Genomic DNA, 27,454 nt, shown 5'->3' on the forward strand with positions numbered 1-27,454 from the left:
AACAAAATCCATCCAATAGTTCCATGGATAATTCACTTACAATCAGAAAAGAGAACCTCGTGTTGGTGACCACCAAAGTCATTAAAAAGCAATCCTGTATCTCGTAGATGTTGTGACTTTGACCTGCTGCTAGAGTTAAAGTCATAGGAATCAATCCTCTAAGGTACTTTAATATCCACACACCTGCTGGTGTGACTATGAATCTGCTTTGGTCTGTTAACCACAGCTTTCATAGTTCATTCAAAATCCCATGAAGCACAGCCATGGCAACTGAACATGTAGTTTATTAAGGTGACGTGTTCCTCTGGTTACACAGCAGGTTAACAAAACAATGTCTAATCCAGAAGATACACAATTGAAGAAGCACTGGGCCCGGTTTATTTGAGACAGATCTCCAGGTGGCTCATCAGTTTACGGTGGTGACTGACTGGGTACTCGGCTCGGCAGCTGGGACACTCCAGGAAGCTTTCGTTGAGCAGGTTGCCGGTGGGGGTCCATGTCGGGCCGTCTCTGGTCTCCCGCTGGTCCCTCTGATATGAATGCAGTCAGAAATCATTCATTAAAGACAGACTTTGGGTGATTAAATGACATTTTCAAGTGGAATTATTGTCGAGCGACAACACTTCAAGCTTTACTAATCAATATTTATATATTAACAAAAGATCACAAGTTACTATGAAAAGTGAATAAGGAGTCACTCCTGGTCCAAACTACTTTTTTTAAAACCACAATTTCCTATTATTGACAAAAATTAAGCTTCAAAGTTCATCATCGATGAAGATAAAATACAATGATGACTAATGAAATCCTTTTTATTATTCATGCAAACCTCTGACGGTTTGTCCACACGGCCGTTAGTTTTACGCTGCTTCTTCAGAACGCTCTTCAAATATGAACAATTCTGCTTCTCATCCTCAAGGTCTTGTGAATAAATCTGGATCTAAAAGTGAAAACATCATATTGTATAGTTATAGATATTACTTTTCAAAACACAAAGAATGAGATAATTTTCTTACACAAGGAAAGAGGGAAACGAAATGCCCAATTATGTGGAGGAATGAGGTTTGGATTCACAAAGGCAGACTTAAAGTAGACGAGCTGATGAGCCTCCTCAATGAGTACTTAATGTAGCAATATTAAGAGCTGATGGATTAACAATATCCCTCAACTTTCTTGTTAAAACTAAGGATTAATTTAAGAAGACCAAAGTAAGACCAAAACTGAGATGATTGACACTTTCATACCTGTCGTTCCAGTTCCGCAATCTTTTCTTGACCATTTAACAATAACTTCTGAAAGAGATAAAACAAAGAGAGATTTACCATTAAGATATTATCAAAGATATGATTCTTAATTTTTCTTCCTGAACAGTTCAATGAAGACTTACCTGCAGCCCAAAGCCAGACACTCTCGTTTTCTCCTCCTCCATTCTGTACTGGAGATCTCCGCTCTCAGCACTCATCCATTGCTCTTCTTCCTCAAAGCATTGATCCTCGACCTGTGAACTTGTTCTGCTCATATTTTCAGTCTGCAGCTGTTGTTTTAGCTTGTCTACCTCCCTCTCTGTTTCCTGGCACCTAAAAAAAGAGTCCATCTCCCAGGTGACTACCAACTTTATGCTGCAACGTATTCTTCATTTCTGAGTAGCAGACATACACGTTTTCGGTCATTATCAGTTTCCGCTCGATCGTTTTGAAGTTCTCTCTGAGCACCTTCTGCTCGTCTTCAGCTTCCCGTAAGAGTCTTTCATGGTGCTGCTGCATGTGGCTGAATTTCTCATCTTCTCTAATGAGAGCTGGAAAGTTTAATGTTGAAAAAAAAGAGAAAAAGACACAATTACACAATGAAAGATGTCTGAGACATCCGTGAACATGGATGATGTAGTATTGAAATACATGATTTGGCCCCATGCATTGCAAGCTGTATATTCTGTACCAGCCAGCTACTCGAGGACAATCTCAATATCTTAAAAACCTTGTTGTGACAATCTGTTACCCCTTGTGCTCCCAGCACTGATCGCCCGCTGCCCACTGTCTCACTCACCATTTGAATGGTCCTCATTGTTCTGCTGTAAGCGAGCCTGATTAGCTTCGTTCAGCTGCTTCTCCAGCCATAACATTCTGGCCAGAGTCGCCCTCACGTAGGAATCTCTCTGCTCGTCATATTCCAGCCTCTCCTCGTTTTCCTCCAAGCCCTCGGGGGATCAAATAAAAGAATGAGAAGCACATAACAGCAAAAGAAAGAAAGCAAGTCTCACCAAGGGGAGGAGGGGGGGGTCTCTGGAGTAAAACACGCTCAGCGTGACGCAGGGGGGGGGGCGGGTGTGCTGGGAACCGCAAGGTTGGTGGTTCGAGTCCCGGCTGCCCCATGTCTCAAGTCGAAGTGTCCCTAATGTGACCCCTAATTGCTCCCTGGGCAAAAATATGAAAAGCCATAGTGTAATGTAAGTCGCTTTGGATAAAAGCGTCTTCTAAATGACCTGTAATAATAGTAAGAAAAATGTACACTGTCCACAGGCCTGTGTACAAGGTAGCTGCTTAAAAGTAACCACCAATACAGAGAGGTGGATTAAGGATTTCGGAAAAAATCCTTAATCCACTGCATGGTTGGTTGAGGCCCATTCTTCATCTAAAGTGGAGTCCTATCTGACCACAGGAAAAAAACAGTATGATATTACACACATATATAAATCAATAACGATTTCACACAATTCTCCCCCCTGCTTTAATAAGACACTGCTTTGTGAAATATCACGGCGACGCCCAGGGGATCGCGTTCTCGTGGTTCCCTTGGTCACTGTGAAGGTATACTCTGCATTAAGAACTTTTTTTATGTAAATGGAGAACAGGATTAATTTTCTAAATTGAAGAACCGTCAAAGCAACTGCTGCCATCTAGTGGTCTAAAACTGGTAAGAGCGGTTTGGACAATCCAATTATATCAGGATATACAGTAATCCCTCGTTTATCGCGGGGGTTACGTTCCGAAAATGACCCGCGATAAGTGAAATCCGCGAAATAGAAAACTTTTTTTTTTTTTTACAATTAGCAACTATTACATGTATACAAATACAGTGACTCGCGTGTAGGCCGTTTCACTGCTCTTCAGACTGGGCCGCTGCATCCTGACTGCGCTCTGCAGTGTTCTCTTCTTCTGAAGCCCGCGGTGCAGGTGTGTTTGTTCGGGAGAAGAACATAGTGATAGGCAGCTGTTGTCGCTCTTTTTTCTTCTTTGCAAAAAGATCCTTGTACACCGACATGCCACCATCGATTACGTTGGAGAACTGTAATGAACGGCTCGGGAGTGAGTTTTTAGCGAATCAGAATGCAGAGCACAATGCACCAAAAAAAAAAAAAATGCAATATGAAAATCCGCGAAATAGCGAATCCGCGATAAGTGAACCGCGAAGTGGCGAGGGATCACTGTATATCAAGAATATTGATGATGCTACTAATAGCACCTGTAATTTTCTACACAATAAGGGCCAATTTTGAAAATGGTCAACCGTACTTAGCCTAAGGTTTGTTAAAACCTATAACTTATTGTTAATGTAACACTCGGGTTGAAGTGCAGAATATCATCATTTTTAAAAGGTAATTTCATTAGAAAAAATTCATGATTTCCATTACTAATCACCATTCTGTCATCTCTTTTTTGAAGCTCCTTCAGCACTACATCCATGTATAGTAAAACAGAGTTGTTCTTTGCCTTCTTCCATGCAACCTTTGAGATAAGCTTGTTCTTAAATTCTTTGGTCTCTCTTAAGTAAGTTGACATGGTTCTCTTTCTCCTCATACTCACCACGTCCTTCTGCTTCCCTTCTTTCTTACTCATCTGCTCTGACTCCAGAGCGACCTCTTCTTTGGTGGTGAGCAGTTGACACCTCCTAAGCCAAACAGTTTGAAAAGAGAAGAATCTCTGCAACAAAAAAAAGACAATGAGAGGTTTTTTTTTAAATGCTTAATGACAGTAAATGAATACACTGCATTAAAACATTTATAAGATCATTTAACTGCTTAATGCGAGAAACCCTAGCTAGTGACATCTGTTGGTACGTACCTCTGCTAGCCGGTTTTGTTGAACCAGGGTCTTCTTCAGACAGGCATTCTCTGCCCTCAAGCTGATCACAACCACATCGAGCTCTGACTTCTTTCTTAGCTCTTTCCTGAGGAAACGCGTGTATCTGGTGGAAGCCATCTATGCCTGCTGTTGACAAATTATACAAGGGACTGACACAAAAATATTACATATTGTCACAACATACAACTTGAAAAATAAGCATGGTCAATAGGTGGATTCCCTTGTAGATGTTTTCATTAGCAAAGTAGAATTATTGCAATTCAAACATCTAACTAGCCTTAGCTACAGCCACACACGGTTAGTTTACACCTTTACAGACGAAAGTTAGCGTGAATCATTCATTTAATTAATTCATCCCACAATAATGCTAAAGTTACTTTTGTATGACATTGAGTTAGTGTTTAAAAATGTGTTGAGTTCAAATTGGCTTGCTAAAATTGGCTAGCCTTAACTAGCTCCACTTTTAAGCTAACATGGCTCAGTAAAAAATAAGAAAATACTGTAACTGAACTTAGTTAATAAAGAGAGATAGCCAGTGATATTCGTAATATAATGAATGCAATATCTAAAAAGTTAAGCTAACTAACTTTACTACATGGATCTATAGTTTAGTGACTCTTGGGGCAACAGTTGGCTTTAATAAGTTAACTTTAGTAGCTACGGCTAAATAGCTAACGTTAAAGTTATGTAAGTTAAAACTTCAACTTCACCCAACGACTATTTTCAGATTTATTGTTTTTGTTGACAACAGTAACATTGAACAGCGAATATATGACATCACATAACAATAACAATAATTTAGTTGAGTAGTAACTAACCTTGTTTTTCAGAATCCAAGTATCGTGAGTAACCGGGCAGCTAACGTTAGCCAGTCAGGGAGGTCCGTTATTTGTCCAGCTAACGTTAGCTAAAGCTAACATTAGCTGCTAAAAAACTGCCGCCTAAAACTCGTCCCGGTGCAGCCAGAGCAGTTCCCTGCGAAGATCTAGAAGTAACAACCGTATAGTCTCTGGAGCAGCGTGTTTTGTTGTGATTTAACTATTTATAAAATGGGATTTGTTTTGTTTTGTATAGTTCTTTTCGAAGCATGGAGGGAAGGCTATGCGTCACACGCCACCGGGGGGCGCTGCAGCACAACACGAGAGAGGACCAACTCCGCGGGCTTGCCTGGATTGCCACGATTTACCCCTCAGTTCTGCACAGTGCAGCCAGCCACCGTTTAGTTATCCGCATGACTCCGTTTTTTAAAAGCCAACGAGGAAACTAGCCTGTGATTTCCGTGTTGTCTCGTCCCCCACCCGGGGAGCCTGTGACTCATGGGTGAGGCAGTCCTCTGGGATCCAGTTCTCACCCAGTCTGCACATCTGTGTGTTTCAGTTCCGTCTCTCTCTCCACCGAAGATGATTCCTTTCTCTGAATAAATGTGGACTTTATCAAAATGCTTCGAGTAGTTGTGGAGTCGGCAAGTGGGATCCCCAAAAAGAAAATTGGAACCCCAGATCCAATCGCTGCAATTGTCTTTAGAGGTGAGACTATTGCTTTAAAAAACACATATATCTGAGATAACTGCTGTATTAATAACTCTTTTCTCGTGCACGCACAGTGTTTTATTTATATTGTCAATCTATTAATCTTTTCTGTAATCCATTAGGTTTTTTGTATATTACTTTTGCAGCAAAGTGAGTGAGTTTACAGTAGTTTTAATAAATAGGCGGTGATTCCTTATCAAAATGAAGAATGCATCATAAACGTCCTCTGTCCACTGATAACAGCAACTTTATTTGGCCTCACATTTTTAACTTTATTTTTTACAAAAGTATAGATGCCTTTATGTTTTCAGGGTTTCACTCTTTACATTTGATTGTAAAAGGTTGATTGAGTAGTTGTGTGTGTGTGTGTGTGTGTGTGTGTGTGTGTGTGTGTGTGTGTGTGTGTGCGTGCGTGCGTGTGTGTGATGATCTATTCTCTCCAGGAAATCAAAATATACAATACATAAATAAATATGGTTTGTTGTGTTCACAGGTGAAAAGAAGAAAACCAAAGCAATTGATAGTGATTTGAATCCTGTATGGAACGAAGTGAGTGCAGAATGAGTTCACTGTAATGATGGACATTTACAGTGTATTCGCTTGGAAATAGCTGCTGTCCTTTCCTCAGTGAAAGCTGTTGTATGTGGTCGTTTGAAATCATTGATTGTAAAGACCTCTTTCCTGTAATTACAGGTGCTTGAATTTGATCTGAAAGGCTCTTCCTTGGATGCATCTTCCTTCATCGACGTGGTTGTCAAAGACTATGAGACAATCGGCAAAGACAAGTACGAGAATTCCGAGCGTCAGGCATCAAAATTGCGATATCCATTTTACCATCGTGGCTGAGAGCCGAGCAGCACGTTGTAACTCCACTGAGTTGAAAAACCACAGGACTCACTGCGGCTATGTTGAGACTTGCTGCGGTTTCAGTGTCAAGGAAGAGGTTGTTTTGTCTGCATAAGAACAGCACTATCGCTCTTAGGAGCATTGTTACCTTAAAAGGAAAAAAACTTCATTCCAACCCCCCCCCACACACACACACACAGACACACAAGTAGATTCATCACAAGTAGACTCAGACTTCAATTTATGTTGTTTCTGCTTAATTCCTCATTGTTTATCTGTTTTTTTAATCTGTTTTGTCTTTCTGCAGTGCAGGCGAGAATAATAATAACTAAGATATAAATTTCCACTGAGTCACTCTAGATTGTGTATAATATAAATCATCCTGGGGCAGGCACAAGGGATTGGGGGGGGGGGGGAAGAGGAAGGAGAGGGTGGGGTGGTGGCGGGGTAGTGCTTCGGCCATTAACACAGGGATATTTTTCCATGATCGCTGCATGAGGGGGGTGAACAGGAAAGCTTGCGTGGGCTTGTCATTAGCACATTTTGGATGACTAGTTGTATCACATCCTCTAATCCAGTGTGGAATCCACTTTGATCAAAATAAGCCATTCGACAGGCTGCTCAGTTTGTTTGGCCTAAAAATGGCCAGTATGTCAGTGAAGCAGATCTAAATACTTGAAAGTTTTTCTCGTTTCTGAAGTGAGTAATGCCAACAAACCGTAATTTGTATTATTGTATGAACCAGTCCTTGCATGTGGCCTCTGCAGTGGGTGAGGCAATAAATCCTGCGTTGTGGAGAATGTAAACGGTCTTTGCAGATTCTGTTTCATCCTCCACAGTTGACCCTGCTTTCAAAACACGAGCCATGTTGTGTAAGCTCTGTGTAATGATTAATTACACAATAATGGCACAACTGTTGAGAGAACGAAGCCTGAGCACAATCTATTGTGGTGAATAACCACTGTCGCTATCCCACTTCTGTTGGGTAGAAAAAGTTGTTTCTAGGCTTCTCATAACATAATGTGAAGAACATAAATAGGGAAGTACAAACCGCCAACTCCACAGCAACGGGTAATTACATTCCCAAACATTGCTTTGAATTCCCTCAAGTGGAAATTAAAGAAGTTTGTCACAAACTGTGAAACCAAAGCATCCTCTGATTGTTCCTTTTAGCTTGTTGTCCCTTTTCAAACCAAGACTGTTGTTTTGTCCATACGTAATAATGCATTTAAGAAAAATGTGTACAACTGCCTGTCCCGTCGAAAGTAAAAATATCTGTAAATTCTTTTCAGGTTCATTGGCTCGGCAAAAATTCCTCTGAGGGACTTGGCCAGTGGTCACATAACATCACTGCCATCAAAGAACGTGCCCTTGATCAATGAGAAGCAACAGGCTACTGGGGTGAATACATATAATTGTTGTGTTAAACATATACAGTAGAGATGATGAAGCTAATTCAGAAAGCATTTTCTTTTATTAGGCAAACATCAATTTGCTCATTCGGTATGAAGCACCTGAAGACCTCAGACCAGACCTAAATGAGCAACCTGATGGACAAACGTCTCATGTGGATGCAGGTGAGTAATCTGTTAAGTCTATGGAATGAAAACAGATGGTGGTTGTGATTCTACTTATTTCCTCCAAAAATAACAAAACTAAACATCACATTTCTTTAGAACAATTCATATCAGCGTTTTCTATGAGGTATACAAAGTCATACAAATAATTAAACAAAACACAAAGGTAAACAATCAATTAATAAACACACTTAAAGTGATGTAAAATAAGGAATTTCAAAATTAGAAGTTTTGGACCAATGAAAAAGTGTCTTTTCTGCACAGGAGACAATGATGAGGGTGATGAGGGGGATGCGGACATCGGGGGAAGAATTCAGAATGGAAGCCCGGGCGCTCCCACTTTCCCAAACCAGACTGGGAAACCCAGACACAAGTCAGTCCATCTCAGCCGTAAGAGGAATAGCGCCTTGGCCAATAAGCTTCAGGACTTCCAGGTATTGTTCACATTTTGAGTAATGTGTTCCTGGATCATCACTAATGCCAGTTTGAGGTTACATTCTTATCATTAATCACAAAAATTACAGCAGGCTAGTGCAAATATACCAGGAATTCATAACATAGTGAATTCTAACACATATGCCTAATTTTAAATAATTACAAGCATATCAACATTCTATTTATTCAGGAAAGGACAAGCATTTACACTGGTAATCTTTTGTAAAAAAAATGTTGTTCCTGTAAAAGGTCCTGTAACAGTTTTTGTCAACCCAAATAAATCAATGGTACCTTTTCATAAATGAGCCGGGTAAATGTCCTCACTGTTGGTTCAGCTGCCTCACTGCGTCTTTCAATGTTCAGATCCGTGTCCGGGTTATCGAGGGTCGACAGTTGCCTGGCAACAACATCAAGCCAGTGGTTAAGGTGAATGTATGTGGACAGACGCACAGGACCAGAATCAGAAGAGGAAATAACCCGTTCTTCAACGAGGTTAGTCTGCAAAAAAATCCAATAGAAAGTAAATGATGACTGCTAGCATTGCCTTTTATCTTGCTTGTCAACATCCACTTGTCTTCTTACTAGGGCTGGTAATAGATTGAAAAAACAAACTAATTAATCGCACATTTTAAAATTCATTAATCTCGATTAATGGCGATTAATGAATGTTGTTGTTGTTGTTGTTACAATGTTGTTTATAATGAAGACTAAATAAAAAGAATCACTTTAGTAAGTGTGTATTTTAGACACTGTTGTTTAATTGTTAATGTTAGTTTAAACACAAAACTACACGTATTTGATCATCTTGGAGACAGAATTCCACCGGGTGGAACATGTTGAACTAGCGACTTGTCCTGTTGTCCTCGTGCACTTTGCCCTCAACTCTGCATCATTTAACGACTGTGTTTGAAGTGCCAACAATCTCCCCACATTTAGCCAGGACGTTTTCAAACCACGGTCTTTTAGCAACACAGTGGTGGTCCTCTGCAGACTGTGCCACACAGTAACGTTAGATGTTGTGATGGAAGTAGCATAGCAGCTGATTAGCCTAGCTGCTAGCTTAACATAGCACCGCTTTAAGTGACACTCACCCCCCTTCTGTTTGACACATGGAGTAATTCCTCTGTCCAATTCTCTGCTGTATGTCACACCACTGTTCGTTTTACTTTCAAAGCAAAAAGCTCTCTCCATCTTGATGTAACTGACTGCAGCTAGCGGCTTCTAGCGTTTCTGCGGTTTACTTCCGGGACCGTAAAGTAAAGTAGACCTGAAGTAAACAAATGCCTGTTAACTACGTTGAAATATTTTTTTCCATTAATCTAGGCCACATTAATCGCCTAGATTAATTGACAGCCCTACTTCTTACTAATAATCCCTACTATTGGCTGAAGTTATGTACCAGTTGACCAGATAGTGTCAGTATATCTAACTCCTCCATTAAGTCCTTTCATGTTTGTCACTATCCCTGATAACAATGTGTGTCTGACAAAAATGTGTTGTGCATACAGTGACAAGGGAACTATTAATTTCTTTATGACTTGTTTTTTCTCTTAGATGTTTTTCTACAATGTTAACATGCTACCTTCAGAGCTATTTGACGAGAGCATTAGCCTGCGGGTGAGGAGAAAACTGCTTCTTAAAGCAAATCTGTTTTGCGTGAGCAGCACACAAAAAAAGAACATTTGTTGGTTTCAAGGTCAGGGATCTACGTCGAAGGAAGCTCTGAAGTTGTGCTTGTCTTGACAGGTTTATGACTCCTTCTCCCTCAGAGCTGACGGTCTATTGGGAGACTTCAAGGTATGCCAATTTAATTGCCAACAGAGTCACAGATTTCACACTTTTCACTGATAAAAATGCATTTTCTCTTGCTTACCCAGCTGGATGTTGGCTACATTTATGATAATACCGGTCAGTATTTCCATATAAAATGTATACCATGTGCAAAATTAAGATTGATTATATATATTTTACTATATTGTGGGTGTTTGAACATGTTGAATATTATACAATGTCCAGGTCATGCAATAATGAGGAAATGGCTCCTCCTGAGTGACCCTGATGACTCTAGCTCAGGGGCCAGAGGTTACCTGAAGGTCAGCATAACTGTTGTGGGCACTGGAGATGACCCGCCGGTATGTGTATCTTCTTTCTTACCAACAAGTTTACTTCTACTAGACACAGAGTACATATCCATCCTTAAAGAGACCACAACAAGTTATCCTATCCTCTCCTCTGCCCAGACTGAGAGGAAAGAGATGAGTGAGGAGCATGACGACATAGAAAGCAATCTCTTGGTGCCGGCAGGTGTCACAATGCGATGGGCCACACTCAGACTCAAAGTCTACCGTGCCGAGGATATGCCACAGAGTAAGTGGCCTCTAGATACCTGACACCATCATTGTTCAATGCATTCAAATCCGCTTGACAAACCTTTTGGAACCTATTTTTTATTGCAGTGGATGATGCCTTTATTCAGACAGTAAAACAGGTCTTTGGAGGGGAAGGAGACAGAAAAAACTTGGTGGATCCATATGTGGAAGTCAGCTTTGCTGGCAAGAAGGTGTCTCATGTTTGACTTAAAATAAAACAAAAAAAGATGATTAAATGTTCTTTTTGTGTGAGTATTATGTGTATCCAATGGGATTTACTCTGTTACAGCTGTGCACCAAAGTCATTGAGAAAGATGCAAATCCAGAGTGGAATCAACTCATCAATCTCCAAGTCAAGGTAAGAAAAATTGGACATCAAGATGTATCCAATGGGCTGGATTAAACTTTCCAAAACATTTCAACCTTCTGCACAAATTGAAATCATCAAGTGCTTCTGTCTGCCTCTCTAGTTCCCGTCCATGTGTGAACGCATACAGTTGACTGTATATGACTGGTAAGAACTAAAATGCACACATACAGAGTTGCACAAGTGATGATATCAAAAACCAATAATGAAGTGCAAGTTTTTTCTTCTTAGGGATCGTCTAACCAGGGATGATGCCGTAGGAACAACGTTTTTAAACCTGAGCAAAATGTCTTCCTCCGGTGGAGAGACTGAAGGTCATAATGTAATCTGTATTTTTATAATGATACAATTGTGAAATTTCAATATAACATTTAATATACCTGTTCTTTCAAAACGGTGTCTGACTGTACGTAGGAATGGTCATCTGCGTGCCTTAACTTGTTCCATTGAGTGTTTAACACTCTTGTTTTCATGCATCTTATTGCTTTAAATAATTGAAACTGTCCAGGTGGGTTTTTAAACAGAGTGACTGTATGTTACAGTGAGCACTGCAGCATCAGAGGTGGGTTTCCTGCCAGCTTTTGGGCCTTGCTACATCAACCTGTACGGCAGCCCGAGAGAATTCACCGGCCTGCCCGACCCATACGATGAACTCAATTTTGGAAAGGTAAGCATAGTTTATCAGCTCGGCACAGTCGATTTACTACTTTAGGTGTAGACACTGGCTGCAGTTTACCTGCATGACAATCTGTACATTGCATTGTGATGCGTTTCAGGGGCAAGGGGTCGCCTACAGAGGCAGGGTCCTTGTTGAGCTGTCCACTCAGCTTGATGAGAAGGTTGATAAGAATGTGGATGACATCTCCAGTGATGACATCCTCGTGGCACAGGTACACACTTTGACTACCACTGTGTCCATATTTATTTGATTTATTCGAAAATAAAAGTCATTATACATTACTTTTTTTACTTCCCGTTTATTACAATCTACCCATAGAAAATATCCATGTTTATATTGTCTATATATAGAGTTTCTAGCAAAATAATCTAAAAAAAACAATCTCGCCCTAACCTCTAACAATGGCACATACTTTTTCCTTGAATGCAGAAATACCAGCGGCGAAGGAAGTTCTCTCTGTGCGCCGTTTTCCACAGTGCGTGCATGCTGCAGGAGCCCGGCGAGCCAATCCAGTTCGAGGTCAGCATCGGTAACTATGGTAACAAGCTGGACTCCACCTGCAAGCCCCTGTCGTCCACCACTCAGTACAGCTTTGCTGTGTTTGACGGTATGAAACACTAAAGCTTGCAAGAATTAAAACACAAAGTTGAAGAAGAATTAACCACAAAGTTGTTATGTTTACGTGATTCCCATGTTGTAAATCTGTGGTTCAGGGGTCACACATCCAAAGAGAAGAACCAGAGGCTAATGAACTTCTCTTCTACACAACTTGCGTTTAAACCGACTGGGTTATTTTTCTCAATCCCACAGGTAATCACTACTATTACCTGCCCTGGGCTGACACTAAGCCCGTGGTGATTGTCACCTCACACTGGGAAGACATCAGCCACCGTCTGGACTCCGTCAACATTCTCCTCTTCATTGCTGAGAGACTGGTGATAACAAGTTACAGTTGCACGTATTGTTTGTCTCTTCACAGGTAGTACTGCTCACTCATCTGCTTTCATCTGCCTTTGTGATTTATTTTAGGAGTCTCACCTCGCCTCTTTAAAAAACGCCATGTCAGCCAAAGAGTCTGAGACACATCTTGAGGAGATTTGCCGCAAACTCATCAACCACATGATTGACGACCTGAACAGGTAAGACATGACTGGTATTGTGTGTTGTATGAAGTAATGCTGTAATGCAACTTATCATTAGGATAATTGTCATGTGCTTTTAGGTTAGTTTCAGGTGGTTATTATGGTGGAGTTATGTCATTACCATATGTTGATTCCATCCAACATTACTATAACCAACCTTTATAACAGTTTCCAGCTTCCGGGGTTAGAGGGCCAACCCCATGTGACTGCACTGGATCTCCAGTTGAAAAAACTGCGTGATGCGGCTGTTGACAGTATCAGAGAGATGATGGCCAATCGCATGAGAGAGGGTCCCACGGATGTCAAGGCTACTGTTGAAGACATTGAGGACTGGTTGGACAGAATCAAGCAGCTGGCAGAGGAGGTCAGGAAATAAAAAAATATATATAATGATATAAACCTCAAAAACACGTAAATGAAACTTTATTATCTAACCGAAATGTATCGTGTCTCTCTCAGCCTCAGAACAGCATGCCAGATGTGATCATCTGGATGTTAAGAGGAGAGAAACGGGTGGCTTTTGCTCGAGTCCCAGCAAACCAGATCCTGTTTTCAAACTATAGTGAACAGGCTTGTGGCAAACACTGTGGACGCACGCAGACCATTTTCATGCAGGTACAAACAGGCACACAGTCATACATTTTTAAATTATATTTCCCTGTTACATTTTTGTAAGTTTCCACACTAATACTTTTTGGTTTGTCAGTATCCGATGGACAAAAACAAAGGTGTGAAGGTCCCTGTTCAGTTGCGGATCAACATGTGGCTCTGTCTCTCTGTCCATGAGAAGAAGTTCAACAGCTTCTCAGATGGGAACTTCAGCGTGTACGCTGAAATGGTACAGTACCTGCTCAAAGCGTGAGCTTTATTTAAACACGTCAATATTTAATCTGATTCCAGCTGTGTTATCTCTGACTGAAATTCCGCAGTATGAGAACCAGGCCCATGTTTTGGGGAAGTGGGGAACTACCGGTCTGGTTGGTCGTCATAAGTTCTCTAATGTGACTGGAAAGGTGAAACTCAAACGAGAACGCTTTCTGCCACCACGTGGGTGGGATTGGGAGGACGAGTGGTTTGTTGACCCAGAGCGATGGTAAGTGTGTCAAACTGACAACATCATACACAAGCGCACACTCGTGCAGCTGTTTGTGCTCCACAGCTCATGTGAAATACAGAAATCCTGTTATCCATGAGCATGTTTTTGTTTCAGCCCCTGTCCTCTATTAATTAAGTTAACAGTAATCATAAATCAGTACTTGTACCAGCTACATTTTGAACACAATGACAGGAAATGAAAAAGGAATTTTGGCATCACTTTTGGGTTTAAGTAGGTCTCCCTCCCACACAGACTCATGTAAACAATGTTAGCTCTCTGTAGCTCGTCTTCCTGAGCTTTTCCTGCATCGCTGCTGTCTGACTCCCAAAGCTTTTCATCACTGTGGTGGTGTTTCCTACAGCCTGTTGACAGAAGCAGACGCCGGCCACACAGAGTTCACAGACGAAGTTTTTCACAATGAAACACGTTTCCCTGGAGGGGAGTGGAAGGCTGCGGTGGAGCCCTACACAGACGTGGTACGACACTCACAGACACAGTATAGACACAGATAAAGGAACAAAAGCTTGTTTGTTCATGTTTCAATGTTATCAGTATTTCCTGCACCATCATTTGCTTATGAAAGGTAGGCTGCAGAGTTGTTCATTTTATTCAGATAAACGTATGACCTGGTGTCGACCTGGTATTATTTGTGGTTTATATATGAGTAATGTAGAGTGGGTCACTCAAAGAAAACATCACCCAAAACTGCTCAGTTCTTTGGGGCATTTTTGCATCTTTCAACTTTCGTTTAGCTTTACTATCAGATTCCCTTTTATTTCTGATAAACGCAGCATAGGCCACCAGCAACAAAAGACAAATGCACGAAACAAGCAAATAGCCGGTGACCATGAAAATAACTATGTTTTGCTCAGGAGTTATGGAGACGTAAAACAGAGCTGAAAGGAGAGGCCATTCTGGATCCCATGAAGCCACAAGTAGTCAAATAAATTAGTGATCGAAGGTTTAAGGGCGACAAGCATTGATAGGGATATCAATAAAAAAAGCATTTTATGAAATGATGTTCTGTGTTTTCTAGAATGGAGAAACAGCTCAAGACCCCAAAGATTTTGAGTGTCCAACGGGATGGTGCTGGGAAGATGACTGGAGCTTTGACAGCGACAAAGCTGTCGATGAGAAAGGTAACGTGGAGACTGAAACGGAACTATGTCATCAAAAACGTCTCTTCATTGTGTTCATCTTTGGAAAACTGCAGGTTTAATTGGTCTGTGTGCATGTCTGTGTGTCTCTTATGGCTCTAGGTTGGGAATACGGAGTAACTATTCCTCCCGATGATAAGCCCAAATCATGGGTTGCAGTGGAGAAAATGTATCATGTCCATCGCAGAAAGAGACTCATCAGACCGCGGAAGAAGATATCTGATAAAACAGCTGTCACTGAGGTGAGGAAGAGGCGACAAAGAGTCGCTTTGAGGGATGTTATGAGTGAAATTTCTCAGAACTTTGCCCGTCTTTTACCATACACTAGAAGCGAGACCCAGGGGAGGGCTGGGAATACTCTTCCCTGATTGGCTGGAAGTTCCACAGGAAGGAGCGCTCCTCTGATACGTTCCGGCGCCGCCGCTGGAGAAGAAAGATGGTCCCATCAGACCGCCTTGGTTCTTCCGCCATCTTCAAGCTGGAAGGGGCATTGGTGAGTCGTACTTTAGTCTCCTGAGAAACTCTACTCTCTTACGAGTTGTGTTCTTGATTGTTCCCCAACGTGACAGTCGTTGCATCGTCCATTCCAGCTTTGTCATTGTCCCTCCTGTTTATACAAAGTATAACTAATTAAAAGAAAAAAAAAAGGAAAAACTAGTTAACCTAATCAAATGATTAAACACAAATAGAAGAAAGATTTGTTTAACAGATCAATCAAAAGTTCATAAAGGATTAAACTGTGATTCTAAAATGATTGTTCTTTTTATTATTAATAAATGGGTTAACATATTTATTTCATTATTATTATTATTATTTTTTCAATCAAAGTAAAACAAAATATTATTTGTATTAGCACGGCATTAGGATGGCAGCCCTTCCCCCCTTTGAGCGACAAGTCGCTCATGTGAGGAAAGGGCGACAAAAGGCAAGTCAATCATACAAATAAAACCCCAAAAAGAAGGGAAAAGGAGAGGAGGAAAAAGAAATTCCATTGGCTTCAGATTCAGGTACTTTGTGCACCATAGAGGGCCTCCCCCCCAGCCTGAGGTTACTAGCACCTGTGGCAGGAGGCATGGGGGGATGTTCTTGTTGTTGTTGTTTTTTTTTCCCTTCGAAAAGAATCCAAGTTATCAAACAACTTAGTTATCAACTCAATATGTTTCAGTAAATCAACTTCATTAGAATAATATTGTGGTTCTACAAGCATGGCCCACACTGTCTTTATTAGCTGCAGTCACTACTGTGATCATCATACTGTCACTTCTTTCGATTTTCGACATATGAATCATCATTGCCTTCCAGTCCAGTGGTCTCATTTTGTTTAAACAGGGCTCTGATATCCTCCTCGTTGCCAAGTGGGAAAAGATGAGGATTTCCCGCTATGTCACAGCTCTCAACATCCTCATCAACTGTTTGGGAGATCAGTTGGTACACTAGGATTTGTTTACTCAATGCAGCATTTATCCACTTCTGCAGCAACCCTCTCACACAGGGAATAAGACAACATCCGCAAACTCCGAAGAGAGCGATCGCCAGAAAGCCAAAAGTAAACATTGACATTGCCAAATCTTTCCACTTGACAAACCAATTTTCCACCATTTTACTGAACGGGTTCTGGATTCCAGCGTTTTTTAGCCCCTTTAGCTCCCTGGTTACTGACCCGTCTGGGGCAGTATTGTTGGGGATGAAAGTACACTACGTTGATCCAAACATTTTACAGACTCCCTTTTCTGCCAGTAACATGTCTAGTGCCATTTGATTTTGCCACCCATTTGGAAAACACGTCAATGATTGTCAGAATGATTTTTTTCCCCTCGCATTGGTTTAGTTCAATGAAATCCATGCAGATACACTGGAAAGGGTACTCTGGTACTGGGATTTTCCCGCTGCTTGGCCGTTGTTGACGCTGAGGATTGTATCTTGCACAAATAGAGCATTCGGAGCAAAACATTTTTGAGTAATTTGTAAACCCGAATATAGTAAATACTTCATTTACTTTAGCCACCATCCCCCCTGTTGAACCATGGCCTTGCCCATGCCTTAAAAAAGCTGCATATCTATATAGGGCTTTAGGCCATATGCTTTTTCCTTCAGGTCATTTCCAGAAGCCCCGTTCATCCAATTTGCAATTGTATTTTTCCCATAAATTCTTTTCCTGTAGTGGAGCTTTTGTTTGCATATCCTTTAAGATGGTGTGATCTAAATGCTGTATTTCAAGAGAGAATTAGTCACCCTGCTTCATTTGCCTTTGTGCTGCTTCTTTCGCTGTTTCATCGGCTCTGCGGTTGCCGGCTGAAACGGGATCAGTACCCGCTGTGTGTGCTGTGCATTTGCAAACTGCTATTGCTCTAGGTAGTTGTACCGCATCCAAAAGCTGCAATATCAAATCTTGTGTGTTATGGGTTTGTTAGTCACCATTCCTCTATTTTTCCACTGTTGAGCAAAAACATGCACGCAAGAATATGCATAGTAACGGTCTGTGTAGATGTTCACAACTTTGTCCATGCCCAATTTGTATACTTCTGTTAAGGCAATCAGTTCTGCAGCCTGTGCTGAAAAGTGTGATGGTAAGGGTTCAGATTTTAAATTCGCGTCATTTGTCACCACCGCATATCCTGTTGCATTTGTAGCGTCCAAGTTTTTCTTACATGAGCCATCAACAAACATGGTCACATCCGCATCTGCAAACAGAGTGTCAGCTAAATCAACTCGAGGTAAAACCCGACTTTTAGTCTCAGCCACACAATCGTGTGGTGTGCCCTCATCGGCCGTTGGTAGGTATGAGGACGGGTTAAGTGTGGTGCACCTCTCTATAGTTAGATGAGGTTGTGAGAGTAGCACAGCCATACATGACAGATGCCTTGCTGGCGACATGTAGGTTATTTTGTTCTGCAGAAGTAAAACAGCCACTGCGTGTGGCACTTTCAGTGTTAGGGGTCGAAATAACACTATTTGCGCAGACGTTTGAACAGCCATCGAGGCTGCTATCACGGCTTGTAGGCAAACAGGCATTGCTCTAGCCACCGTATCCAGCTGGGAAGAGTAAAAAGCAATAGGTCTCCCCTACAGATGAGCTTGTTAACATTTTCTTTAGCATTATTAACGCTTCATCAGCCTCAGGTGTCCAGCACAGGTTATCATGTGCAGCCATCGGTGTCTCATAAATTAGCTGGGAAAGAGGCTTCGTTAGTTCAGCATAGTTTGGTCCGCAGTTTCTGCAAAAAATCGCCATTCCTAAGAATGACATCATTTGTCTTCTGGTTTTCGGTTTTGGTGCATTCAGAATGCCCTTTTTCCGTTTGTCATCCAGTGACCTCCCATCCTTGGATAAATCGTAGCCTAGGTATTTAACCTTTTCTTTCCATAGTTGAAGTTTGTTCTTGCTTACTTTATGCCCTTGTTTGCTAAGAAATGCTAGTAATGCAAGAGTGTCCTCCTTGCATTGTTCTTGCGTTTTTGAGCATATCAAAATGTCATCTACATAAAGTAAAATCTGACTCCCCCCGGGGGCTCTAATCTAGCTATATTCGCTGCCATTGCTTGGGAGAAAAGTGTAGGGCTCTCACAGTATCCCTGTGGTATTCTGGTATATGTGTACCTCTTCCCTTTAAATTGAAAAGCAAAGCAAAATTGACTGTTTTCATGAACTGGAATTTTTTTGCACAGGCTGCAGAACTGGAAAAGAATGGATTTGCTAAGTCAATCACTGAAAAATACTCGCACCCGGGGTTCATTTCATTTAACAGTGTGTGTGGATCTTGTACTAATGGTGCCCGGGGCACCACCGCTTTATTTACTGCCTGTAAATTTTGTACCATCCTCCAACCGCTGGATGGTGCTGCTTTCCTTATGGGGAAAAGAGGTGTATTACACGGTGATTCTGGACATTCTTTTATAACTCCTGATTTCAGCAAAGCTTCAAATGTTGGTTCGATACCTTTAGCAGCTTCAGGTTTTATGGGATATTGACGTTGATAGGGCCGAAAACTGCTTTTTGAGAGGGAGGTTTTCCCAACGCTACATGTGGCACAGATCCCCCAATGAAGAACTTCTCCTCCTCAGGCTGGAGTACACAAGCTACCCCCACAAATCCTGCGTCATTCCAATAAAGATTTGTAAGTCTTATCTTAGCTGTTCTGTCTCTGAAAGATGTCTCGGCATGGCATTTTACATTTTTGTCTGGGGAGCAATTAGGGGTTAGGTGTCTTGCTCAGGGACACTTGAACCACCAACCTTGCGGTTCCCAGCGCATCCTCTCTACCCCTGCGCCACGTCGCCCAGAGTCTCCGAATCTCCCGCAGTGCTGACAACTCCCCTCCGGCCCTCTCGATCGTCACCCACGGCCCCACCCGTGGACGGGTCCACCCCAGAACCCAGACGTACGGTTTCAGGTCCAACCTTGAGAGGAAAAAAGAGTTGTTGAGATCCGGCTTGAAGGACCAAATATGTCAGAAAATTCTCTCTCGACACCGGCATAAAATCATCAAAACAGGTTATTTAATGTTTGCAAACAGGAGACAGACGGACACACATACAAGTCATGCGCCAAGCCTGCTCAAAGGTTTTCATCTTTGGAGCAGGAATATATACTGCAGGTATGGCATCAAAACATGGGGATAGTTACGCACGTACAGAGGACTTATTGTTTACCCTCACGGAACAGAATGTCCCGCCCCTAATCTCGGCAGACAAGATGTCTGTCGGCTGAGGGTAGCAAAAACCTTGAGTAGTACAGCGTTTTTGATCTCATGACACACATTCTTTGCAGTTTTCCCAACAGTCATTATGTCATTCCCATTATTGTCATTATGTGACTGTTCCTCTCAGATGTTTGCAAATCAATCAGGAAGTTTATTTTGGTTCTGCAGTCTTTCCTTCACATTAAGCACCTCATCCTGCAATTTGTTAACAGGGAGTCGATGTTGACGAGAAGGCCAGTGAAGCGGATGCAGCCAAACTATTTGGTGCCAACACACCCTCTGTTTCCTGCCACTTCACCCGTAAGTGTTTGGGTCAGATAAAGCTAATTGCTGATCACTCAAGCCGATTGTTTCTATGAACGTCCTGATGCACATTTGATGAAGAAGTCAGTTTTTGCAGTTTACAGTTGAACATCTCCCTTCAGAGTTTTACCGTTACCACTTGAGGGTGTATGTGTATCAAGCGAGGAATCTCTGTGCCATGGACAAAAACAGCTTCTCAGGTAAAAACAAAGCAAAGTACAAGCCCGTTCAAGAAGAATCCATTAAAATGATTCAGGATGTACCATTATGCCAAAATAGCAAGAACATTTCACAGCTTCACAGATTCACATGTTCGGTCTCACATTTCCATCAGATCCCTACGCTCACGTGTCCTTCCTACATGTGAGCAAGACCACCGAAGTCGTAAGGTTCACCCTGAACCCCTTATGGGATCAGACTCTCATCTTTGAAGACATTGAAATCTACGGAGACCCACAAACTATTGCCCGCAACCCTCCAGATGTGGTGTTGGAGCTGTGCGACAAAGATCAAGTGGTACGTTGTGTTTTTAATCTGCTGGATCAAATCATTTAGGCATACAGACCTTTCATCCTAGAAATGCAACTGTCCTTCAGGCTCAATGTGATAGGCTATGCTAAGTCTCTGTGTATCATTGCGCTTTATTTCCAAGGGTAAAGATGAACCCCTCGGTCGCTGTACATGCCCGCCAGTAGTGACTCTGAACCCCAGTACGGCGGCCAGCCCTAAGCTGCTGTGGTTACCGGTCACCAAAAAAGGTCGCAGTGCCGGGGAGATCCTGCTGGCTGCAGAGCTCTTTCAGAAAAACAAGGTAAAGAGGAAACTAGAGAAAGTAGATGAACTGTAACTTTAATTATGAAACCGTATTCAGGCGGTGACACTGTGGTTTACCTTCCAGGAGACTGACGGAGATCTGCCCCTGGTGCCTCCTCGCCGGGGAGAGAAGCTCTACATGGTTCCCCAGGGAATCAGGCCCGTAGTGCAGCTCACTGCCATTGAGGTACACCATCACGTCGTTCTGCTCGCGCACATAGATTACACGAGACCGGCTCAACCCAAAAATTTCTGTTGTGGTTGCATTGCTCCTCCGTAATTATCCTACCACCATGCTAGTCTATTAATCTGTCCACTAAAGTTGTGGTGTTTATATTTGATCCCAGGTCTTGACTTGGGGCTTGAGGAACATGACGACCTACCAATTGGCCACCGTTTCCTCCCCCAGTCTGATAGTGGAGTGTGGTGGGGAGGTTGTTGAAACCGCTGTGGTCAAGAACATCAAAAAGAACCCCAATTTCCCCGGATCAGTGCTGCTGCTCAAAGTGGTACAAACCCTAAAACTTTCAAGAACAAAAATGCGTAATGTGTGTTATCTCTAGATTTCTGTTGCAAGTTCTGTGCTATTGTTTTCTCGCCTTAGCTTCTGCCAAAAGAGGAGATGTACACCCCTCCCATTGTGCTGAAGGTAATCGACCACCGGCCATTCGGTAGGAAACCAGTTGTGGGTCAGTGCACCATCGACCGCTTGGAGGAGTTCCGCTGTGATCCGTATTGCATTAACAGTGAAGTCGGCATGTCTGCTAGAGGTATATACAAAAATTGCATGCATATACAATACATGCACATTCAGCTACACACAGTAGAGACACATTGTATCCCGTTGACTTTGCAGTGGCAATGATAGCTGCGTCCCAGGGAGAAGTTGTCATAGACATTGAGAGAACTATCGTAAAAGCTGAGGTAAATAAGAATGCACTCACAAAACATGGGTAACAATATTTTTGCGTAAAATTATTACGTATAATTAATTAATAATAATTATTTGTCTGCTTGCCACCATGCAGCCTCAAGCAGAAATGGTAAGTCTCTTTTTCGGAAATTATGATCTACTGATAGATAATATCCCGTGAAAATAGTTCATCCTTATTTTCCATCTTGTAGGAGGAGGAGACGGTAGACTGGTGGAGTAAGTTCTACGCTTCTGTTGAGCAGCAGGAGAAGTGTGGGCCTTACCTGAAAAAGGGGTACGACACATTACACGTAAGAACATGACGTCGCCCGTCGCACATTTTTTCATTTTATCTTTCCTTATTTCCTTAATCATTTTGATTCTACGAGCACCAAGCAAGATGTGATAGGCCAGCGTCCGTCTTTTTGTTCCTTTACAAAGAGTTTGCCAAAATGTTTATCCAAAACAGAGAGATAGGTGTTCACAAGGCAATCTATGACAAGGTAAATAAGTGTATATGTTACAGGTCTCAGTATGGCAGAGCCTGATGACAGAATTGAGCCTCAAACATGCAGACATGAATAACATAGACAATAATGTGGCTACTCTGATCGGCCTCTTGTCAAGCTATTTCATTTCACACTCCAAGTGAAAGCGATCTCCTCATGTTTCTCCATATTTGCCTGACAACACACTGCAAAAATACATAAAACCATTAAGGCTTACATCACTATCATGGATGACATCATTACTTTTACTCAACACACCTGTTGTTAGTGGATACTACACTGGATCTACACTGAATGAAACCCTTAACTGCACTTTACAGCTTTTAGGCTGTGAGGCAAAGCCACAGCGCTGCATTGCCACCTGCTGGGCATAAATAGCAATACATATAACAGAAATGGTTTTTGCTCCAAATGATTATAAATATACAAAAATGTGACCATACATTGTGTGCGACACGTATAGGTAGGATAAAATCCATTCGTAATGAAAGCTTGGCTTAGTTTTGTGAAACAGATACTAGATGCCTGTGATGTGGTTGTGTCATTGTTTTCAGATGTTTGACAGTGAACTTGAAGAGGTTGCACAGTTCCAGGGACTCAATGATTTCTGCAGCACCTTCAAACTTCAGCGAGGAAAGACTGAATATGACGAAGACGATCCCTCTGTGGTGGGAGAGTTCAAGGTAAAAAAGTTATTCCCGTCTCAAAGCATCCCGTTATACCTGAGATATTGTAACATGACACCACTTCTGCCATCTGGTGGAGGATTTATATATTTTGAGATATAGTATAGAGAATATACTGTCCATAGTGTCTATAATAAATCTATTATAAACAGAGCCAGCAGAACGTAGTTTGTTCCATGGTATTTCATCTTGTCCTAACTGTTAAACTCAGTACAGCTATATCTTGAACTGGAATTCAACTTATAAGATGACTAATGGTGGTGTCCTCCTTGGCGATATCCAGGGCTCATTCAAGATTTACCCTCTGCCCGATGACCCCGGGGTGCCAGCTCCACCCCGCCAGTTCAGAGAGCTTCCTGAGAGTGGACCTCAGGAGTGCCTGGTTAGAATTTATGTGGTGCGTTGTCTTGACCTGCAGCCAAAGGATACCAACGGCATGGTGAGCATTGTATGATTCAACTGACCAACCACACTGGTGTCGTGATAAAGACTTGAGTCACAATTATCTATATTTTATTAAGTGAAAACGATGACTGAAGTCAATGAAGCTATTTTTTTCCCATTCTCATTTCAGTGTGACCCATATGTGAAGATCTCACTGGGACGGAAAAAACTGGATGACAGAGACAACTACAAACCAAACACCCTCGACCCGGAGTTTGGGAGGTGAGACTGAACTTTCTGTTCATTTATTATTGGTTGAAAATGATTTGGGCTGCTTTTAAAGGAATCCTCCATCCCCAAAATGACCATCTGCTTATTAATTAACATGAAATCGTGCAAGTCTGCATGTCTGATGGAGAACCCAAAAACTGTTTATGAATAACTGAATGCAACTGCGTCGTATCGATGGACTCGTTTTAATTCAGGTGGAGTAATGTTTTTGGTCAAAGACTTTGTGTGTAGAAGTTGTTGGTTTGTTTATTTACGTCAAATGGGGGCCACATTTAACAACAAGAAAATGTATAAAACATTTACAATCTCTCATTTCCCAGTTGTAGACTCACTACTTCCTGAGCACATTCCTCTTTGTTACAATTTAACTATTTCGACATTTGCATAAAAGGTCTCAGCTCTGCGTAGGTGTTTAGCACTCTTTGGTTTTTAGCTTTTCCTCTCCTGTTTAAGCAAAGTTTCATGTGTTTGGGGAAGAGTGAGCACACAAACAGATGGATGAAAGCTGTGTGAGAGTTGAAGTATGGAAATGAATGTTTTGCTGTTGGTAATCGCAGCCCTGATTTATTTAAATTCATCCAAACTTGTGTCTGTTATCGTTGGTACACTTTGGTAGCCTAGGAAGGAATCTTTTAAAGGAACAACAAACACATTAAATGCTTTCCATTTTTGTCCAGGATGTTTGAGTTGTCCTGCTTCCTACCTCAAGACAAGGACCTGAAGATTGCTGTGTATGACTACGACCTACTGAGCAGAGATGAAAAAGTTGGTGAGACCGTTATCGATTTGGAGAACAGACTTCTGTCTCGTTTCCGGGCCGGCTGTGGCCTGCCAAAGACTTACTGTGTGTAAGTATGCATTCTAACGCTACAATACCTACAGTGTTATTAATAATAACCTCAAAGCCAAACCAACAAAGCTACAATTTTCTTACAGCTCAGGGATCAATCAGTGGAGGGACCAGCTGAAACCTTCTGAGATCTTCCACAACGTGGCCAGAGTGAGAGGCATTAATCCTCCACTTATAGAGGGAGATGGCAGCTCACTGTCTTTCGCAGGAAAACTATACAACCTGCAAGATTTTGGTAATGCCATTATTGAACGCCCAATTTTTAACATCTCAATGTCCATGTCTTCATTTTGTATATTTGTGTTGTACAGTATTTAACAATTATGAAGTTCCTGTTTGTTCTCGTTTTGTCTGTTTGCATATATGCAATAATAACATCTTCTGCAGTATACTACCCTTTCATCCTTGACTTTTGTGGTTTGCTGTGCAGAGGCAAACACTGTGATCCACCCGCACTTAGGACCAGCCAGAGAGAGGCTGGCTCTGCATGTCCTCAGAACTCAGGCCTTGGTACCAGAGCATGTGGAGACCAGAAGCCTGTGCAGCTCCCACCAACCAAACTTGTCTCAGGTTAAAGCAACAGCCACAACACCTTTTTAATAGAGTTAGTAGTAGATGAATTTCAAGTGTATGCTATCTAAAATAAATAATTCAAATTGTTCCATAAAGACTAATAGTTTTGCACAAATCCAGGGAAAAATTCAAATGTGGGTGGACATCTTTCCAAAGAGCCTTGGTTTGCCAGGGCCCCCGTGGGATATCACTCCACGCAAAGCCAAGAAGTAAGAGACTCATCCAAATGATGCTTCATCACAGACTATTCAAGCATCAGATATAACCATATATTTAAAATAGGTACGTTTTGCGAGCCATCATTTGGAACACAACTGATGTTACTCTGGACGAAAGAAGCATCACCGGAGAAGACATGAGTGACATCTACGTTAAAGGGTACTTTTCTGGTCCTGTCTCTTGCCTCGACCCTTCTTTTGTGTTCACATATCTCTTACCTTTACATGCATATCAACTGGACTCGTTCACAAAGAGCCAATCTGAAGTCAACGTTATGGTGTTTCCTAGATGGATGTCAGGTATGGAGGACCACAAGCAGCAGACTGATGTTCACTACAGATCCCTGGATGGTGATGGGAATTTCAACTGGAGGTTCATCTTTGGGTTTGACTACCTGCCTGCAGAGCAGATGTGTGTTGTTTCAAAGAAAGTGAGTAAGATTGTGGAGCAGGAAGGAAGCATCATGTGACTGTTACTATTACTATGACCTTTTTTGTTTTGATGCTATGAAGGTAGGTAATGATCTGAATAAAGTGTTTGTCTTTTACAGGAACACATTTGGAATCTGGACAAAACTGAATTAAGGATTCCTCCTAAATTGATCATCCAGATTTGGGACAATGACAAATTCTCTTTGGACGATTACTTAGGTGAAACGTCATTGTTATTAAATCACTTCTTTGCCATGACAACACAAAGGGAAGACCTTTAAATAGAGATATCAGCCCAAGAGAACTACTGCATGGGAGACACATTTTTATTTTCTATCTATGTATTTGTTACAGGTACAGTTGAACTGGACCTTCTCAATCTGATCCCTCCAGCTAAGAGCTCAGAAAAGTGCAGTCTAAAGATGTTGCCTGGGAGAGAAGGCTCAGTCGCCTCTAAAAAACCTCTGCCCAACTCACTTTTCTCCCAAAAGTCTGTTAGAGGCTGGTGGCCATGCACGGTCGAGCAGGATGGGAAACATGTGCTTGGTGTAGGTCTTTATCATTAGCACAGTACCTAGTTAATATGTTTTTACCCAGTTACTGTTTTTGACTGTGTTTCAAAACTCTGCAGGGTAAAGTAGAGATGACGCTTGAAATAGTGGAGGAGAAGGAGATGGAGGAGAGACCTGCTGGGAAAGGCAGAGATGAGCCAAACATGAATCCCAGACTGGACCCACCCAAGTAATACATCCTTAAAAAAAGAAAAATAATAATAATATAAGATTTTCTAGTCCGATGGATCGCATAAAATGAATCATGTGAATGTTGCTGTCATTCCCATTCAACAGACGCCCTGACACGTCATTCTTCTGGTTTACAAACCCTTGCAAGACCATGAAGTTCATTGTTTGGCGCAGATTTAAATGGATTTTCATTGGAGCGATTTTTCTTCTGCTGGTCATCTTGTTCCTTGGGATCCTGCTTTACTCTCTACCAGTAAGATTACACATTTTACTTTTTTTAATTTATTAATTTCTGTATTTATGAAACTGGTGTTAGTAAGTTGTATCCTTCACACATTGTTTTTCCATAGCACTATGTAATCTGAGTGGATGCCTTTGTGTATTCTACATCCACAGAACTACATCTCAATGAAGATTGTGAAGCCTTTCTCATAAGGAGCATTGAGGGGAAGTTGTCTGCCTTCCTGATGGAATCGTCAGTCCTAATAAGTGTTCCCATCACTGAGAAACATGCAACAACTTTGTCTGTTGATGCCACAACGGACTGATATTCAGCATTCTATTCCCACATTATCAGACCAAATTTTCCTGCCACTATTACAGTCCATATTTCTTTTGAAAAATCAAGAAAATTGTAATAAAATGTGTGATAGAGAAGTTTGTGATTTGTTTTGCACACATTAGAAATCATTACACATACAGTGGGGAGACAAAGTATTTCATACACTGCAGATTTTGCAGGTTTTACAAAGCATGTAGTTTT

At 41.7% G+C, this 27,454-nt stretch overlaps 2 protein-coding genes across 5 annotated transcripts; one reads left to right on the forward strand and one right to left on the reverse strand.

Annotated features, from left to right (window-relative positions):
- Positions 1-266: 266 nt before the first annotated feature.
- LOC120820718 (centrosomal protein of 55 kDa-like) lies at positions 267-5,534 on the reverse strand. Of its 4 annotated transcripts, none has more exons than XM_040178800.2 (9): positions 4,898-5,534; positions 4,059-4,202; positions 3,801-3,917; positions 2,044-2,194; positions 1,657-1,795; positions 1,388-1,577; positions 1,245-1,292; positions 830-940; positions 267-530 (listed from the first exon to the last, which is right to left on the reverse strand). In XM_040178800.2, the coding sequence occupies exons 2-9, from the start codon at positions 4,194-4,196 to the stop codon at positions 378-380; spliced, it is 1,047 nt and encodes a 348-aa protein (XP_040034734.2). In that variant the 5' UTR covers positions 4,197-4,202; positions 4,898-5,534; the 3' UTR covers positions 267-377. The 4 variants fall into 4 exon arrangements, with proteins under 4 accessions (XP_040034734.2, XP_040034732.2, XP_040034733.2 ...); XM_040178798.2 differs by having other exon boundaries at positions 4,059-4,205; positions 4,898-5,498; XM_040178799.2 differs by having other exon boundaries at positions 4,059-4,228; positions 4,898-5,236.
- Positions 5,469-27,348, forward strand: myofl (myoferlin like). Its single transcript, XM_040178797.2, has 53 exons — positions 5,469-5,605; positions 6,102-6,157; positions 6,302-6,393; positions 7,747-7,855; positions 7,935-8,031; positions 8,296-8,465; positions 8,830-8,958; positions 10,021-10,083; positions 10,213-10,263; positions 10,344-10,374; positions 10,483-10,598; positions 10,707-10,833; positions 10,923-11,026; positions 11,125-11,193; positions 11,306-11,349; positions 11,434-11,516; positions 11,745-11,869; positions 11,979-12,092; positions 12,311-12,488; positions 12,692-12,816; positions 12,911-13,020; positions 13,192-13,387; positions 13,483-13,638; positions 13,730-13,861; positions 13,953-14,116; positions 14,481-14,595; positions 15,156-15,258; positions 15,379-15,518; positions 15,605-15,769; positions 20,189-20,276; positions 20,402-20,479; positions 20,614-20,795; positions 20,932-21,090; positions 21,178-21,279; positions 21,440-21,601; positions 21,697-21,862; positions 21,949-22,016; positions 22,121-22,135; positions 22,218-22,316; positions 23,069-23,197; positions 23,484-23,639; positions 23,775-23,866; positions 24,553-24,723; positions 24,812-24,960; positions 25,156-25,295; positions 25,419-25,507; positions 25,581-25,676; positions 25,806-25,947; positions 26,068-26,167; positions 26,303-26,496; positions 26,580-26,689; positions 26,797-26,944; positions 27,088-27,348. The coding sequence occupies exons 1-53, from the start codon at positions 5,518-5,520 to the stop codon at positions 27,124-27,126; spliced, it is 6,126 nt and encodes a 2,041-aa protein (XP_040034731.2). The 5' UTR covers positions 5,469-5,517; the 3' UTR covers positions 27,127-27,348.
- The last annotated feature ends 106 nt before the right edge of the window (positions 27,349-27,454 follow it).

The sequence above is a fragment of the Gasterosteus aculeatus genome, chromosome 6 (assembly GCF_964276395.1).
Source record: "Gasterosteus aculeatus chromosome 6, fGasAcu3.hap1.1, whole genome shotgun sequence".
Taxonomy (NCBI): domain Eukaryota; kingdom Metazoa; phylum Chordata; class Actinopteri; order Perciformes; family Gasterosteidae; genus Gasterosteus; species Gasterosteus aculeatus.